Genomic DNA, 19,236 nt, shown 5'->3' on the forward strand with positions numbered 1-19,236 from the left:
CAGGCAAAATGCATTACAACATTTAAAACCAGCAGCACCAGAGACTTCCTACATGTTGAGAATTATCTTTTTGTTACAATTGAGAATAGCTGTTTTCCTCTTAGAGCTCCAGAGGTGCCCTTGTGGCCAGCTGGGGGCTCCATTAGGAACCTCTTTGCCTTTTTCTTAGCTGGAAAAACGTGATTGGAATCATGTTTACAGCATCAGTGGTAAGGAAGTAAGAAATACAAGGGGCGTGGAGGAAGAAGATTCTCAGAGTTAAAGAATAGGTTTCTCACCTTCTCAGCTCACAAATATAAATCAATTCTGGCCAGACCAGAACTTGGTTGTTATCCACCATTTACTTGGAATTACAGAAAACTCTTGGGAGAGAAAAGTTGTAAAGATTTACCCTTCTGCATCAGGATCTAAAATGACAGCCAGTTCTGTTAACACAAGCCCAGCCAAGTAGTGCTGCTGGCGGAAAGGCACAGACAATTCAAACATGTTTGCAATCTTCTGGTCTTGGACATTTGTGGAGAACCCAGAACTCTGTGGAAAAAAATCAAGTTTCAGAAGTTGCATAATAAGACCTCTTAGAACACAGAGAGATAAAGTCTGTGAAACACATCAGAAGCAGTTTTCAGAATTAAAGACAATCCCATGTAAGCTACCTTTTCACTTCCTTTTTGTTTGGATCTGGGCACATCTACTTACACTACATCCAAGCTTACTAGCTCTCCTCTTAATTCTGTTTGTCATTATTGCCTTCTCATCTACAGGGCAAGCCTTAAGGAAGTTAAGCCAAATAACCTTTAAAAGTGGATTAGTTAAACTTTTAACTCAGGTACGGATGCTTTTATTCAGGCTTAAGAACACTTTAATTTGATTTAGTTTACTTAATTTTTCAACTAATTAATCCGACTGAATGACATACTTGTTAATTCAAATTACTACAGTGCACAGAAAGCCAGCCCCTTGTTTTCTAAGAAAAGGGCAGCACTACACAAAGTTTTTTTAATAGCTCATTTTCATTCATGCATCATATGGAAGGGGGCTATGTACCTAGGAACAGAAGGATGTTTGGACACTACAGGAATATGGATATGGCTTTTATTTTTTTTACATTCTAAGACCAAATAAGTCAAAATCTACACAGCAGGAAAAACAGCAGGAAAAACTGTTAACACTTGCCTCCACCATTCGAAGTTTGGATGTAAGAGACAATTCCAGCTTTTATTGCTGAAACCCACATAGAGGTTCAAGATGTTGCAGGAAGAAGTAAAACCAAGATTGCTGTATCCAAAGCCACATCACCCAGACTGCCAGCAACTCTTGTACAGTTTTCCAAACCTGTTCCACACATAACACATCCTCTACTGCAACCTTTCCCCAGCATGTCATTGGCAATGGGGCCTTTCAAGTGAGAGCTGTGTTTGTACACTTAGCTGTTTACCTGTTCTTTCTTTCTTTAAGTTAATTTCTAAATAAACATTTCCAATACTAGCAGCCAGAGACTGAAAATGCAGGTGATACATCTGCCTCCTGTGATTTAAGCCTCAGAACAGAGCTCAACTTGCATCTTCACAAAGGATCCCTGTCACCAGGGTACCTGAGACGTTGCTGAAGACACAGATGGTGATGGAGATGCAGGTGGTGTGAGCAAGCTGCAGGGTAAATTCAAGGTCACGTAGTGTTCATGGCTGCAAACGATGCGAAGGAAGTCCAGCCTCAAAGATACCAGGTTACTTGGGTTCGGTATGTTATAGAGCTTTGTTGACACCTGGAAAGTTTAACCCATAAGACTGCAGTCAGCACCAAAGTAGAGTATAAGTGCAGCCCCAGCTCCCCAGTCCCATCACTGCTCCCAAAAACCACTTCCAAAGCAAGAACTAAAGAACTTGATATCATTAAATGATCACACCCACATCACTTCTTTGTGCTGCTACTGATTAAGCTTGACAGGCCCACTGAAAAAGAACATGGTAGCCTGAGCTCCCTAACAAAACCTCCCACTAAATTTTGGTTCAGTTACTCTGAACATGATGAGCAGAGGGAATAATTCCTCCTTCACGCTGCACATCCATTGACCCAAGGGAGTTACGCTTAATTCACATGTAAGAGTGTAATCAGAGGGGTGTAAACTGCAAACCACCAGGGATGCCTGCTTGCTCTAGAGACCTGAATAGAAAATTTATGTGTTCATACTTCACTGTCTGTCCTAGAAAAGTTAGAATAATAGGCTATGCTACAGTTCTCAGCTGAGTCATAATACTTATCTGCATTCACCTGTTTGTAGCAGGTCTTAATAAGACTAAAAACAAATCCTCTGTCCATGATAGACAATAGATCATTGAGGAAAAATGCAAGACTGGTATTGAGCCTTTCAACCATTTCTGTATCCTAGAGAAAAGGAAAAAAAAATAGGAAAGAAAATGACAAAGAGCACACTGAGCAGTAGTATGGTAATATCATGTGTTCAAATGACAATTCCTGGTCTAGGCACCAGCAAACAATATGCAGGAGGTCTGGTGCCTAAGCTCTGACCTGCGGTGACTTTAATTGTTTGCCATTACCTTCTGAAACCGAGAGACTATATCACCGGCAATTGTGCTGACCAAAGCATTTACATCATCCATGAAACGCTCAGGAAAACGATGCTTTCGCGAACCCTCCAGTTTGTCAGCAAAATACAAATGATGCACCATGCTCTTCACCTATAGGAATATAAATTACAGTGGAGTCACTTGCAGAAATGAAGGAGGGAAGCTCAATTGTTGCTGCTTGCGTTTTAAACTACGGATTTTAAGACAATAAGCAAAGTATTTCCAGTTTGCTCACCATCAGCTCGAAGAAGAACCAGGCCTGCTGCAGCGCTGCCTCCCGCACGCTCCCACTGCACACAACCCACTGTAAGGCCAGCTCTTCATGAAAAAGCTACACAGATGCAAATCCAGAGTTAGTCCGAGCCTCACCATCAGCTCACAAAACAGTCCGCATGAGAAATGGTAGCACGATCCATGGGAAGTATGGCAAACAATGAGGTTAAGCAAAATAATAACTGAGAACATGACGGCAGTGGCAGCATCCCTTAAAGAAATCCCCAACTAACAATGAAGGATGATGTCATGATATGTGATGTGAGAAACGTTTCACAACAGCTTGCTCCGAAATCGAATTTCAAGTGTCAAAAGAATTTTTCCACCCACCCAAAAAAAAAAGTTTGGTGCTCAAATTAGTTCATTTTAAAAGTCTACCTTTCTGCCTGGTCTGATTTTTGCAGGAAAAGGGAGTAAAAAGTGGACATATAAAGCAATTTGTACAAAGATGTATGTTTACTGTGAGAAAGGCCTTAAAACAGTAAGAAAGAAACATGGCACTAAGAACCAGCTTTTTGATTTCTTTTCTTGGGAGGACCAATCCACAGACTGGACACTGTCAGTGATCACATCGTCATTACATAAAAAGTCAGGCATTTTGTCTTTCTGACTTGTTTAATAGGATCTCATCACCTTTAAGGGAGTGCACTTCCCAAGTAACTCCCCTTCACTTTCTGGAGACACTTTGGATTGAGCATACACTTGCAATGCTAACCATCTAACGCACTGTAACTTTGCAGGATGTATCATTTACATGTCTAGACAGTGCTATTCATATTTTTTGAAAGCCAGAAATACTTTGGCTCCAAACAGTATGGACATTAAATCAGACAAGCTACTCCTGCTCATTTTAATTTTCCCAATTCAGCTCTGTCAGAATACTTCATATTCGCTACAGCCTGGACATTCGGAGGTGCTAAGCAACAGCAGTTCCTAACGACCTCGGAAAGGATCAGGCTATAAATAAAAGAATAGATTGCATCATGTTTTCAGAATGACTTGACCTCCCTGCCCCACAATATCAATTGTCTTCACTGAAATCTACCTTTTTAGTTGGTAATCGTCCTGTTAATGTTTGTAAGAAACTTGACGTCTCAGTGTGCGAAGACATACGATTACAACTTCGATCCGTAGCCTACGGAGTGGAGATGAATGAATGATGACAGGACATTAAAGTTTGCTGTGGATGTGTTTTGCAGCTCAAGGACAATGTACGTTTACAAAAATACTGTTCCAACTGTAGGCTTTTACTGTCTTTACACCTTTTTATGCATTCTCAAAGACTTACTCATTTACAGATCTGGTTTAAACAAAATGACAGTACTTCTTATTGACATATAGGCTATTCAAATAACTGCATGTTCTTATGCACAAAGACACTTAATGCTGCAAAGCATGAAACCTTTTCATCATTCTATTTTATCAACATGCATATGTCAAGGAAGTAATACTCGTAATTTCAGTGCCATACCTCTCACTCTACCAGAGACCAAGCACGTGGGGATGCAGCCCCCACGGCGACGCTGCTACTGGCACAGAGAATCAGAAAATTACTCAGGTTCTCTCCATGTCTCGTGGAAATAATTTGCCGTGAGTGCAAATGAACTCAGTCTAAATATTTCTGGAAGACTGGTAAACTTGAAAGCAAGTACAGTTGAGAGGTATGTTTGAGGCAACCATGCAGTGGAAAGCAGCAGGCAATGGGGACTGAATAAGTTAAAGTCTTTGGACTGAAGCTGCTATAAAGTTTTCATACTTTGCAACACAGAACAGATAAAATTGGACCTAGCAAGTCACTGGTTCCAGCACTTAAATTTACATCTTTCAAGAGAGAATTTCACATGTGTATCAATTTTTGTTTAACAATATTCCACTCAAACAGTCATGACTAGGTGACTATGAACACTAAATGCTTGATGAAAATGGGAAGATGGTTCACAACGTTGAGAGGAATGGCAAACATGGACAAAACTATGAAGCTGTGATTGATGTTCCCATTTAGAAATGTGCTCCATCTGAAGCTGAAACTAATGTTAACGAGAAACAGAGAAGGTAAAAAGAAAAGAAAAGCAGTCACAGCATTTACATTTCACAGACCAGCAACCACTGAAATGAAAGGAGGGGACACAATCACGCGTTTTGAGGATTTTCATGCAGTGTAGTGAGGTGGTGGGGGAGAAGATGCTAATTCATAAAACAAAACTCACAAAGAAGTTTTCAAGGAATATTAAAAAAAAAAAAAAAAAAAAAAAAGCAAAAGCAAACCACCAAATTCAGAGTATATACTGAAAAGAAGATATTCTACAGGGAAACATCAGGGAAAACAAAGCCAGAAAAACCTCTACTGAAGACACCACCTGTGTTGACTCTGCACTTGGGCTGGGGTTGGATCCCCATGGGGCTGCTTTTGGACCACCAGTGTTTACCCAGGAATTGGAGCGGTCTAAACCCTGAGCATGTAATAGAAAGCAGTTGGGAAAGGAAAGAAATATTACATGTTGCATGCCATACAGTAGTCAAATTGTAGTCCTTAAAAGCAATCAAACTGGGTACATTGCAAACATATCACCAATTAGAATTGTTAACATTGATTGAATTCTCAGGAATTTCTTGAGACATTTTAGTCCAGAGGATTATTTTTGTCTCATCACACGTTCACCACACATTAATACTGCCAACAGCTCTGGCCCAGCCTGTCCTATCTGGAATTGTTGACATTAAAAAACTGTCCAGATTTCTCAGATTTTTCTCAGATCTTTTTTTTAAGGTAGACTACTTGCTAGCCCACACATTATAAGCTCTACAAAGTCTATGAAAATACTGAGAAACTTTGAAAACACTGCCAGCTCTCACAGGGTTTCCTATTCATGGACTAAAAATCCTGCAGTGTTTGTAGAGCAACCCTGTGAACAAGATTTCACATGGACATTTGGCCATTTTCTCTGGGCTCTGGGGCAGACAGAGGAAAGAGGATACCTTACATACCTTTTCTGGAACCAACCTGCTTCACCGAACAAAATATTTGAAAAATCTTTTTTTTTTTTTTTAAAGCTTGATTTCATTTGTACTCCAAATTCTACTCGTGCAGTGTTGCCATGTGTGCAAAATTACTGTGGCTCCTTCCTTTCAAGACACTCAGAAAGAAGGAAACTGAGAATTAAATTAGTGTTTGACACCAGGCTACTCTCCAGTCAAGACCATTCAGTGGGATACAGCGGATGTACCTGGGTCTCAGGATCCAGCTCTATCAGAGGCAGCTGTGCAATGCCATAGCCATTCCTTAAAAATTCCACACATTGTTTTCAACCCTCATCTGAGAGAGCTTTTATCCTACTTTCTGTGCCAGCCTAGGCCTTTTCCCAATATATGAAGCAAAGATGCAGCCCACTTCTTTGCAGAGATTACCAGCTGCAAAGTCCATCATGCCTTACTGTTCTCACAAAGACAAATCTCCCCAAAAACTGGGCCTGGGATTAAAATCATTAATACACTGAGCTATCCACTACGCAAATTACAGCAATGCTGTAATTTTGCTTAAGGTTCCCGATAGAAATGTACTGAACATACAGAAGGAGAGTGCTTTAATCTCAACTACTTACTGAAAGAGAAAAATCAAACCTCTCCTCTCTGTCCTGCTCAGGCCCTTAGACATACTTTATTTTACTCACCATGAATTAAAGTAAAAAAAAAAAATTGCAAAATGTTGAACTAAGCTCTTGTTTTGTCAAACCAGGTCTAATTCTGCTAATGCCTTTATCACACACATTTCTGTTCACATTTTCTAATCACAACATCCTGTTGGTTCTGAGAATAGCCACATACAATGGTTACAGAAGCAGATTTTGTAAATGTCTGAAAGATCCCCCTCCGATTTCTTCCCTCTCTGGAAAATAAGAGAGTACAAGGCCTTCTTTTTGCTTGGCAAAGTGCCCCAAACTCCTGTTAAATTCTGTCCTATTTCTGGGGTTACACCTGCAGCTGGATCTGTGCAAGTACATAACACACATCTGTGAAATCCACTATCAGAGCAATGGAACTCCACAATCTTTTGTCTCTTACCAGCACATCCCCAACATTTCAGGAACTCTCTAAGCGTAAAATCTCATCATAGGTCTTCTTAGACACTCAATAAATTCACTTTAGTAGGGAATAAAATTTACATGGCTTCAATTCACAAATGAAGGCAAAATAAGTGACAAGACCTAAACCTATTACGCCTAAACCTAAACCTCCTCTATTATGCAAATACACCAAAATCTTCTAAATCCTGTAAATGGGATGACTATTTGAATTTTCCTAATTAAGTATGATGCTGATGTGAGTGAGATTTACAGCAAGTTTACCAAAACTATCAAATACCTTGTATTTCAGTAAAAAACAACACAAGACCGGACTCCAAAAACTTCTATCAAATGTTTTTTGTCTTTTCTAAAAGCAGAAAGACTCCCACATAGATCTATTTTGAAGTGCAAGTTCCTAATTTGGATATAGGTACTTAAATCATTGCTTGGAAAAACAGAATAGGAATTTTTGCACCCTTATACACTTTTCAGCACCTCAGGAAGTATCTCATGTTTTTATTGACATTAACAGAAATAATTACATTTAACCAAAATTTTGTATAAGTCAGACCGAGCTTAATTTCTGATACTATCTGGCTATCCTGAAGAAAACTTTCCCCATTAGCAATTATGGACACATTAGTATTTTTAAAGCCTGGACTACCTCTGGAAGAAAATCTCTCTTAATTTTGTACTGTGACATTATTCACTAAGCCAGCACATATTAAGCTTCTGATACCCTGTGTAAATTCCATATGCACATTAGTGCCTATGGCATTTCACAAAAGGTCACAGTTGTTTAATTAGCAAGATACTGAAGTGGTCTTTAAAATATTTTAAGACTTTCAGTCCAAACTTTGATGTAAGAAATAATGGTTTGCCTACCCACACTTCTTCAGCCTCCAATTTGGTCAGGAAATCACATCATTATTCATTTAAAATTAGCAGTCTCTTTCTCATGCTGTTTTTCTTGTTTTTATAAAACCCAGGTCTGCTGTCAAGCCTGCCTGGTTGGGTTGATGGCTTTATTAAAAAACCTTCACTGATTTTGCCACAGGATCAAATATAATAGCTCTCTGAAAGGGCTCAGAAATTCATCTATATTGGAAAGAGTCAAGGAACGCAGGTGGGAAAGTGTCTCATCTTGGGTAAATTGTCACAGTTTAGAGATGAAGAAAAGAACCCAAACTGAACTAAGACACTTCTCTCAGGCTTGGCCTGGCTCATACCACCTATTTTAGGTGAAAACTGAAGTGCTCAAATCGGGACTGTAGCAGCCCTAAATAATCGAAGTCACCATAGGGGGACAGGCACTTCTGCCTGTGATTCCTATCTTGTGTGATATAAATTGTCTGTCAAGGAGCTTTTTTCTCTCTGTTGACTACAAGGGACAACCACGCTTCCAAAGCAGACAATGTACCTGAGGCTGAGCAGTATGAATCTAGGCCCAAACATGCCATAAACACGTGTATATACACCCTGAGAACCTAACACCTGGAGTAAGACCACACCAGATGCTCTGCATTCATTTGCCACCATTCACTGGAAAGCCACTTTTAGCAAGTACTAAAGGTGTGGGGAGTCATCGTGGGTGCTCAGGTTAGCACACCATAAATTCACTCTGCAGCTCAGCTGGCCAGACTACGGCTCAATTACTAATCATCCAAAATATCTCTGGCCATGAAATATTCCTCCTGTGTGCAAGGTACCTGCTCCGGACATAGGTAAGTACAGAAAGCATTTGAGCAGCCGTTAGTGCTGAACACAGAGGGGAAGAGAATTTGGGTTTGGGAGGTAAGAAGGGTCAAAGAGTGGCAAAGTAGGGGATGCAAAGTTTGGGGAGACATTACAACTGGTCAGAGGATACAGGTGCTGGCCACGTGAAAACTGAGGTAGTAAAACCTTTCTGTTCTTACTAGTCTTGGAGAGGCAAGTCCAGAAGGACTCTTGGCCTGACTACCATGCTTGTGGAACTAACACTGGCAGGATGTCTATAATGTCAGAGAGATCAGCAACAATTTTTAGGGAGTGGAGTGTCAGGTATGCTACCAGCAACCACCAGAAAGAGCCTGAGAAGGCTTTTTTGTCTTTTTCATAGGAAAACACATCAAAACTTCCCCGTTATTTCTTTAGATACTTAATAAAAGATGCTGAAGGCCCCCTAAAACCCGCAGCAGTGCATTCATACCTTACTGCCAATGATGGAGCGAACTTCGTCATCAGGCGAGGTGGGGGTCCCAGATATGTCTGGGTTGCTGTTGCTGAGGCTCCGTGAGCGGTTCAGGTTGAGGCTGGCCGGCCGTACAGCAGATCGAGCCATGGTGGCATAGTGCACTGATCCCCCTAGGCCACCAGGACCTACGGTGTTGAAAAAAAAAAACATCCTGTTACACCAGCAGCCTTGGTGTAAGCTTTACACCAGCCTGCTACAGCAAAACCTGTGTATAAGCAGTTGGTCTGGCCCATCAGGAAATCTTCCCCGTGCTTCCCCTGCCTGGTGCTCCACGGTAAGCACCAGGGTGATGGGATTAAAATCCTATTGTATTCACTGATCTGTGGCAAGCAGGAAGATCGCAGTGGCTTTAGGCAGCCAGTGTGAGGTATGTCTTTAGCCAGACTAAAGACTAAAAACCACTGAAGAACCACTGGGGCACAGTTTTAAGCATGCAGCTTTTCCAGCCCTCCTCAGACATCTTCCACTGCAGGCGAGAAGCAAATGCTGGGAACAAGAGTCCTTCCAAAGCCTGGTTTCTGGCCTTTCATTCACACCATCTCTCCACCCATACAGATTTCTCCCTTGTTCTCAGCAGAGGTGGAACTAGCTTGTTTCCCTCCTGCACTCAGACACCTGTTTTCAAGTGTTTTAGATGCCACTGTTAGTGTGTCTACTTTTGCTGGAATGGGATACAAGTCCAGAAGCACTAACGAAGGAGACTGGGAAGCAAAACAGGGCAGAGTGTACCACATCCATGTACTTGCCACAGAAAACAACACTTACATGGGGCTTATAAAAATGATGGAGAGCAACTTTTTTACTTAGGCAGACAATGAGAGGACAAGGGAGAACGGCTTTAAACTAAAAAAGCAGAGATTTAGATGAGATGTTGGGAGGAAATTCTTCACTCAGAGGGCAATAAGGCAATGGAACAGGTTACCCAGAGAAGCTGTGGATGCCCCATCCCTGGAGGTGTTCAAGGCCAGGCTGGATGAGGCCTTGGCCAACCTGATCTAGTGGGTAACATCCTGTTCATGGCAGGAGGTTGGAAATGGACGATCTTTAAGGTCCCTTCCAACCCAAGCCATTCTGTGATTCTATAGTTCTATAATTCTACAAAAAACGTCCCTAATTCCTAAAAAAAAAAGAAGTATTTTGCCATAATTTCACCTTGTGCTCCTTCACAAGTGACACTCAACACCATCAAATAGTTAAATCTCTGACATGGCTAACTGTAATTAAACTCATCTTCTAAATGGCAACACTGCACCGTAAAGTTAATAAAAAGGCTTGGCAGGGAACCAGCCATGCAATTGGAGCTCAGAGCACCTGCCAGCAAGCACTTTCTGCTTGCTTTTAACAAATTGTGACGTCACATAAAATGAAAAAAGAGCTACCTGGTGATGGCGAGTTGGGATAGGTATTTGGTAGGCGGAAAACATAATAAATATAGGAAGCAAGAAGGCTGTTTCTGCCATGCTGGTCCTGGTTTCCATCCAAGTTCTTGTGAAGTCTGTTTATGATCGATGCCATTGCTTCAAAAGATGCTTGGCCCAGGTTAACTGAAAGTAGTAAGAAAGAAGTTCAGTTTAGATTTCAACAATAGGCACAATCAAATCCTGAATATGTACTTCATCCACCTTCTAAAGGATAAATGCTGAAGCTTGCTAGAGCACAGCAAGCATCTCTCAAGAAAAAATGAAGCTGGTATTTGAAGTAGATCTCATAAACAGCTTAAGAAGAAGACAGGTGTGGCAGTGATAATTTTCCATTCATTTTAATAACATTTAATGAATATAGGTCCGATTCCTGGAATTAGCCCAATTTTGGCCAGAAACTTCAATGGTAACAAGGTCCTTGTTTAACTGATGAATAACACCTGTTGGATATTTATCATAAGTCTTCTCAGTCAACTATTTCCTCCAAAGAAATAAGAGGAAAACTTGAGGAAAGAAAAAGAACAATTTCATTCTGTTCTCAAAAAAGAATTCTGTACTAAAAATGAGCACAGAAAACCACACACGGACCTGGCTAGATATTTAAAGCAAATTAGGGATGAAGCAGATTGCAGCTTGAGACTGTAAATCTTAGTTTTTTTCAAAGCTAGACACTAATGTCTTCAATCCTCCATATAGATAAATTAAACCAAACCAAAACACTTAAAAAGTGAAAGAGCTTTAAAATAAAAAATAAAAATTCAAGCAAAACTCTTCCTCCTTTCTAAGGGAGGAAGATAACCTTTCTAAAATAAATGACTGCTATTTTCATAGTAGTGTCAGTTACCTATACTCCATCATGTCTAAACTCCAGTTTCCTGTTAAAAATCCCAATTACCATTTTAAATAACAAGAATTTAAGTTTCGTTAAATGCTCAGTTATGCCATTTAGGCATAGCCCATAACAGGGAGCAAAAGAAAGGATTGTTCATACTGGCTGCATCAGATCCACAACAGCTACAGGAACATACAGCATCTATATCTTCGTAACTTACCTACTTCAAGGTTTTCCAAGGTGACTAGTGAGGCTGAAAGGCTTAATTTCTGAATGTCAGTATGGAGACACCCTAACAGGCTCCAATGCTAAGAAAGTGCTGGGCATCCAATTTACAAAAGTCAGGCTCCTTTCTGGTACCTCAACTTGGACACCAAATTACTAGCCATTCTTGAAAACCTCTGCATTAAATATTGCTCCTGTGTATGCCATCACTGATCTGGATGCCAGCATGTTTTATTTTGAAGATACATGGTATATTAGTGGCACTAAAATGAAGCATAAAAATGGACTTCTTTATTTCTACATAAATATGATAAAATTGGAAGTGTCAAACTCTCAGCTATGTAATTCTCTATAAAACTTAAATAAAATACCTATTTGGCCTGCAATGACAGGAGGTCTTACTACCAGAAGAATCAGTTTGTCAAGCAGGAGATGAAGAAATCGCACTACCGGCTCCAGTTGAGAGGAATTTAAAGCTGAAATGCTGCTCTTCAGTTCATTTTCCAAGTTGTTTTCCATAATTCTCATGTCTCCTATTCGCACAGGGAACATGTGCTCATCCAGAGCATGGACAAGTGCAAAGAACTTGTCAAGATAAGGGTCCTACACATAAGCAAAAAATAATAATCAGCAAGAAGCTTCCAAAGGAACACTGCTTTCTGTGGACTTGTGGCTCGTGGGTGGATTATCTCTATGTCTTTCACTGTCTTCTATCTAACTATTTAATCTCACAAAATTAGCAGAAATACAACATCTGAGAGCTCTGCCTATATATCTTATTCAACTAAAATCAACCAATGTTCAGAAATGGTCAGGGCAAAACTAGAAAACCCACAGACTGCATTTCTAAGAATTTAGAAAAACAGACAAAAATGCACTAAAGCTATGGTACTAATTACAGCACAAATAAAATACACAAAAAAAAAACATCAAAATGAAGTATGAGGAATTAATAAACTAAAAGCTGAAATGATTAGTCAAAACGATTGCCATCTTTCATTTTGGATCAAAGAAAGACAGACAAAAAATACACAGAGAAACAAAAGAGGCAGAGGGGAAAAGGCAAAACAAGAAAACGTATGCCTAGAGTGCATGTTAGATCTGTTGTAATAAAAAACAACAGTCTGAGGTCTGAAAACAGTGTTGGCCATTCAACCCTTGTGAATAAAGGCCAAACTACTCATGTTTTTCAGCAGAACTTCTCAAATATACTCACAGCAGAATGTGGAAAAACAGGTCTGCTGGCTCAGAACTGAAAATGAGATTGCAATTTCACTACAAGTAATTACTGTACCCTTCATAGTATCAACTTTGACAGTATTTTCAACTGTCAAACGATTATCAGGCTCTTTATATTCCAATGACTAATAACAGCACAAACGTACCTGAGTATGGAGGGATGATACAGCAACAACCTCTACATTGAAAACTCCTTTGTGATTATCCACCCACTTCATTCCGGGAAGTGGAACCTGCAGGTTAACACAAAGATGAATGGGGATGTGACAGAAAGCAAAGCTACAGTAATTCTCATTAAAATTGCCATTTCTTTTCATTTTACTGTCAGATCATACACCATGATCTTGTTGTGTTGTTACCAGTTGATACCATGCATAAAGACACACATCTGTCTAAACTTGGCATTTAAGAAATAAGAGTTAAAAATACACATGCATGCACACATAAACATATAGGTACACATATATCCTCTCACTTTTTTTTGACAGAAGAATTCTCCTCCTGATTTTCAACACAAAGAACAACTCACCTCTGGAGAAAGCACTGAATAAGCCTGGGGTGGTTTTTCCAATGAAACAGGTAGGCAGAACTGACCAGTCTTTAACCGTCCATTTTGAAGCATCGGTATCCACTTTAAAGAAAAGGAATTAAAAAATAATAAAAACCACAAAATTCTCCAGGCTTTCTTGAACTTTGCAGGCTTGACTATCTCAAACTCTAAAATACATCGACAATGATGCTAAACAAAATGCAAATAAATGCATTATGGATGTATCCTGAGCTGAAAAATAGATTGAAAGACACTCACGGTGTATCCAACTGGAGTCTCTAGGGGAGTGTTTTGCTTTTGTTGGCAGCTGACATGGTAGAAAGTAAAAAGCAGATGGTGGTGATCGGTTAAAGTGGCAGGAAGCTTAATCTTGATTTCCTCATGAAAATCAGGTGACCTGTGCAGAGACCAGACACTCAACTGAGTCATCAATATAAGCAGCGTGGTTTACTATCTCATGCTTGAGATCTTTTAAGTATCTGGAAGGAAAGAGTTTTATGGACTACCCAAAGAGATTAAAAGCTTCACTTTCTAATTACCAAGGACTGGAAAAACTTCCAGTGTGCATTTCCAGTGCATAAAATATGCAAGCAGCAGCCTGGTGGTTGCTGCACTACAGTCCCCCCAACCCCTCCCCTCACATTCTGAACTGCACTGCTCCCCACAAGCAATGAACTCTTGTCACAGGGTGGAGATTGCCACCATACCCAGTCTGAAAGAGAGGATTTTCTCCCTGGTACAACCACAAAGACAGGCAGCATGGTAAGGCCAGACTCAACACTCCTTACCTGAGCTGCTGTGATGCTGTTTTCAAGACCAAGTATTTCCTATTTGTAACTATAGCCTAAAAGGCTCTAAGTACCTAATTGCTCAACACAATAATAAAGCACATGCTAACAAGAGTTTATAACATAAATCATCATGCCTAACTTGAAGCTTCTATATAAAGCATCTGCTGACTTGAGCTAAGTGCTCAGGATCAGGGCCTCTGACACGATGCTTTTGATTTGTACCAGAGCACACAAAGATTCAGTCTCCTCGTCGCTGCAAAGCTCTAATGACATCAACTGACACTGCAGGTGTTGCTGTAAGTGCTATGCAGACTGTCACTGCTCCATAAATAACAGTGAGACAGATTCACAGTGGTAAAACTTCTTTTGGGTGGAACCATGCTATATCCATTGGGAGCCACGTCTGTTTACATACTGCCGTATGTTTTACCTGTTGTGATAGACTACAGCTGTGTAAGCTTCTTTGGAAAATTCAGGACAGCTAGATTTGCCAAAGATGACCTGTAAAAAAGAAAAAAATCAACAGAAATCCCCAAAAAAACATGCCAAGAAACTGTTCCACAATCCTATTTACAGCTCTATTAATGGGGCTGTGCAGCTCTGTGCGGTTGCAACTACTTGGTACGTGCCCCTTCACTTCTATGCAACATTTTACCCAGTCACTGAGGAGTTTACAATTTTAATAATCCCATTTGCACATGCACACAGATACAGCTGAAGAACTGATGCATGTAACCATTGCCAGCCAGAGCCAATGAGAGATTTTCCCTGCTATTTAGCAGATGCAAAAGGGCAAAAATCAGGGAGATCATGAATTCAGGAGAAATTAGAGGAAAGGAGGGAAGGGGAAGAACATCAGGAGAATCAGGACAACAGAGCTCAGATGAGGCAAACTAAGGAGAACAGAGGAAATTAACAAGTGAGTAACAACAAATAGGGGATTTTCTGCACAAAGTCTCAAACCACACTACAAGGAAGGGCAGTTTCACAAGAGCTGTACAAGTACAGCCTAAGGGGGAGGCACCTCACACCTAAACCTTCACCAAGTGCTGATCACTTCTGGCACCGAACACAAGTATAACTATCACCCTTCCATTTCTCAGGCATGGAAGCAAACACTACTCCAAGCACAGGGTGTCTGCTGCCAACTTCTTGGGTTAAAATACTACTACTTTGTTACTACTACATTGTTATTTTGCATACTCCATACAAATGCCCTCTATAAACACCTTGAGATGTTCTGATTGCGTGCTTCCTGGAACTTTGTGTTTTGAAATGTATTTCAGTGAGGTTTCTTTAACACAGGGATTTTATGGCTGTAATGTGCATCCTGTCTCGTCAGGACGCAGCACTCACACTGAGCACAAAGCTCTCCCCTCACCGGCATAGCATTGCTGGGGTCCTCTCCATACATGAACTGGACTTTGACAGTGATATTCCTGGCAGATCCTTGGCGGTTGGCGAAGTTAAGGCTCTGAGGATAGACATAAAGAAGGTTCCTGCAAGAGACAAAGGCACCTCTGTTAGAATGACAGCGTTCACACCGTTATTTAATGCTGTTGTTTAACCCCCTAAGGAAACAGAAGCAGTGTGAAGGGTTTGTTATTTTCCATTAGGCAGTGGTTTCTATTGAACACACGTGCACACCCGCACAAGTGACTTGATAATGACCTCTTCTTTTAGACATCAGAAGTCTTAACTCATGTGGTATTTTACAACAGTTCCTGTTTATAAAGATCCTTGAAAAATATATCAAAAATTTCCCAGTGATTACACTATTTAGCAAGTTCAAGTGGAGAGAAAACATCTCAGGAGAGTGGCTGGTTTCTGTTGAATACCTTCTTTGTTGTGACTTTTTTTTTTTTTTAATTTCCTTTCACCACGATAAATTCAGGTTCCAACTCTCCTGTGACAACGGACTGACCTAAAAGGACATCTGTATTCTTGAATTTTCAGCAGATAGGGAACCTCTGCAATGCCTCAGAGGAGATGGTGTTTTCAATTCCACACCCCAGTACCCATTCAGTGAAAGATGGGGATCAACCAAAACTGCCAGCTGAGATGCCGGAGTTTTGACAAATTAATCCCACCCAAAGACTTGGTTCTGACAATCTCAGCTCCGTTTGCTCCCTGATACTCCAGGTGGTCCCCTCTGTGCCACCACCACCCAACGCTGGGCCTAAGGAAAGCTCTAAGGGCCTGAGAAGGAACCTCCTCAAGGGCAGTGTGGCTGCAGAGCTCCATCAGGATATGTGGGGCCGCGTTACGGAGCCAGACTTCTTCACCCCTCCAGGCAGAGGAATATGCTTAGTTGGCACATGGGAAATTTATTCCCTTTCAAGTCCTTCATGCTGAATTAAGTTCTTGAATCCCAGCCCCGTTGGTCGCTTTGCCTAATCAATGTTCTCTTACTGTTTCAGAGGGGGCCTGTGCTGTTTTTGTGGCTCTACTAAATTACTTTGTTCTGGCATGAATACATTTGCTCCTTGATGTTCTTTTTAAAATGAAAATGGATATGAAAATTTACTCTAAAATGTACATTGCTCATAAAACTTTTATTAAGTATTATTAGTGCTTAAGAGAAGGATTTAATGTATTTGGGAAGCCTGGCTACAGGATCCCTATACTAAGGGCGGTCCTGTGCTGGGGATTGATTTACGCTGGATAGCAGGGAGGAACCTAAACCAAGCCTGCAGTTCTCCTACCAGCTCTTCTGCTGTGGCCTGGGAGAAAAGGAGTCATTTCAGCAGCTTGATGAGAGAAATGCTAAGACCTTGGAAGAGAATGAGATAGTTTCACCTTGGTACCCTCTTTCCTTGGGTCATTACACTGTAAATCCTCATCTCACTACTTGTATGCACAAATATCAAAGCTCAGTAGTGCTTGCAGGACACCAGAGGTGTAACCAGCACCCTCTGAAAACAGTGAGGGGAAGGATCTACCAGGAAAATAACACTGCAGCACCAACAACCAGGCCAGGCATACAATGACAAAACAAAAGGACAGCTAATCCTTATGCTTCCAAGTAACAGCTACCTCCTGATGATTATTCACTGATTCCTACCAATAAAAGTTTCAGCCAAAAGCTTTAAACCCAAGGACTTGTGTCTGGAGCCGTTATTACAATGCCCTGCAAAATGTATGCAAAGCTTACATTACTATCTCAAACAGATCTCAAAAGTACTTTTACCTCCGTAAAAATGAATGGCTAAAGTGCAAAGGCTTCCCAAGCCTTGGAAATAATGGCACCAGGCACTCTCCTAAATATTTATATAATGTGATTGTAGCCATTTTCCAAATTTCTTCATAAATGTATTAAAACATTAAGAGCTGGTCCTAACTCATAAAGGGGATGTCTACCCGTTATTAAAATTCTCCTTTTCAGTAAATCCCAGGGACCTTTTTCTTTGCTTTATTCCTACTATAAAAATCATTTAAAGCCCACTTAAAGAAGGTCACCCAGGTGCATCAAAGATCTTTAGGACCATGTTTATTAAATGCATCTTTTCTTGACGGGGCTAACAGCTCTCAGGGACAGGATTTCTCCTTACAGTTTCCACAGCTCCCAAACCTTATGGTTTCACCATACCAGAGGGCCTTCCTTCCCCTGTCTTCCTGAGTCTCGCTTTGCTTGTGGGCTGTGTGACTGTTGTGACATCCAAGACCTGGAGGGTGGCATTTTCAAGAACACTTAGCACTGCCTGACTTTATTGGCACTGGCATTAATACAGCAACATCTACAGCTGCATGTGCTTAGCAGCCAGTCGTGAACTTTTAACACTTGACATCAGAGCATTTTGACTGCCTTTCCCCTTCACAAAGCAAACCTTCCCACGGGGCAGTTCCACATCTGAGCAGTGCTCGGGGACAAGCAAGGTCCCGTTTCATGCTGTTGGCTGAGCTGCAGTGGTGTTGGTGCACGGGGACATGCAGGAGCTTCTTCAGCTGCAGAAATCTGGTAAAACCATCTCCAATTGTTTGTTTATTGACATTTCTTGAGCAATTTCCTCTATTTTTCTGAAGACTAAATCAGGAACAAAGATTTTTGGAGGTGATGTGAACAATACAAAGCTATTTAAAACAGAACTAAAAAAACTCTTCAACACAATTTCTTTGAAACCACAAAGCCACCCCAAGTATTTTCAAGTGGATTGTGGAAAGTTGTTTTTTTTTAAATTTATTTTTTTTCTAACTTTTGCAACCAGTTCTTCAAGTTTTGCAGCCCCAAATCCCTGTGTCGGATGCCAAAGGCTGGACTTTGTTCCCTATTACAGAGCAGTGTCAGGCCCAGATAAAAACTTTACCTAAACGTCATCTACACAAGTGACAGTCTAAGGACTTTCCCTACAGAAAATACCACTACAATGAAAGCACATTTTATCTACTTTTTAAACACTGGAATTGTTTAAATGGGGTTATCAGGTAAAACGTTATCTCAGTCTATCATTCAAAGTAAAAACTATCACGTGTTTCAGGGGTAAGCTCTTAAGATCCCCAAGAAATCCCCACATAGGCACAATATGCGAGCAAACCAGATCTTGCACGTGGTGTGGGGTTTTTTTGGTTTTTTTTTTGGTTTTTGATTTTTTAACTCATTTGAACATCTCTTCATGTATTTCCATTGCTATTAAGAGATGAGAAAATGCTGCAGGAACGATGACTCGAAGCAAACCTTTCAGGCTGATCACCACCCAGTGAATAACCCTAATTGTTCTAGCAATTTTTCTAACAGATTTTCATCAGGACCGGGTAAACACAGATTTGATGAGTTTCTTTAATGACGGCCCGTAACCAGATTCCTTGTTGCCTACAGGCTTCCAGTCTCAAATGAGCAATTAAGCACGGAGCTGCTCCCTACCACGTGCTACACCTGCCTGCAGCGAGCAGATGCAGCCCAGGATCATGCAGGGGGGCTCAGCTCCTGCTTTGCAAAGGGCAGCAGCAGAGAACCAGCAGGGCACTGCGTTGGCCAGAACCCCTCTTTCTGAACTTCCCATGTGCACGCCTCCAGGCTGCCTTAATGCGA

The 19,236-nt window shown here is 40.8% G+C and overlaps 1 protein-coding gene across 16 annotated transcripts in view; it reads right to left on the bottom strand.

Moving 5' to 3' along the window:
* Positions 1–19,236, bottom strand: part of DOCK7 (dedicator of cytokinesis 7) — a 97,850-nt gene that overhangs the window by 28,807 nt on the left and 49,807 nt on the right. For 9 of the 16 annotated variants that reach the window (XM_084528597.1, XM_084528596.1, XM_084528593.1 and 6 more), the window contains exons 15-29: positions 15,592–15,709; positions 14,641–14,711; positions 13,678–13,816; positions 13,399–13,500; positions 13,016–13,102; positions 12,002–12,233; positions 10,532–10,696; positions 9,108–9,277; positions 5,216–5,308; positions 3,904–3,993; positions 2,821–2,916; positions 2,556–2,696; positions 2,269–2,382; positions 1,592–1,762; positions 392–531 (exon numbers count right to left, since the gene is read on the bottom strand). In XM_084528597.1, the coding sequence (XP_084384723.1) occupies positions 392–531; positions 1,592–1,762; positions 2,269–2,382; positions 2,556–2,696; positions 2,821–2,916; positions 3,904–3,993; positions 5,216–5,308; positions 9,108–9,277; positions 10,532–10,696; positions 12,002–12,233; positions 13,016–13,102; positions 13,399–13,500; positions 13,678–13,816; positions 14,641–14,711; positions 15,592–15,709 (1,929 nt within the window). Of the gene's footprint in view, positions 1–391; positions 532–1,591; positions 1,763–2,268; positions 2,383–2,555; positions 2,697–2,820; positions 2,917–3,903; positions 3,994–5,215; positions 5,309–9,107; positions 9,278–10,531; positions 10,697–12,001; positions 12,234–13,015; positions 13,103–13,398; positions 13,501–13,677; positions 13,817–14,640; positions 14,712–15,591; positions 15,710–19,236 lie in introns of those variants that run through there. The other 7 variants (XM_084528589.1, XM_084528588.1, XM_084528587.1 and 4 more) reach the window with 4 other exon arrangements.

This window comes from Aythya ferina, assembly GCF_964211825.1.
Source record: "Aythya ferina genome assembly, chromosome: 8".
NCBI classification, from domain to species: domain Eukaryota; kingdom Metazoa; phylum Chordata; class Aves; order Anseriformes; family Anatidae; genus Aythya; species Aythya ferina.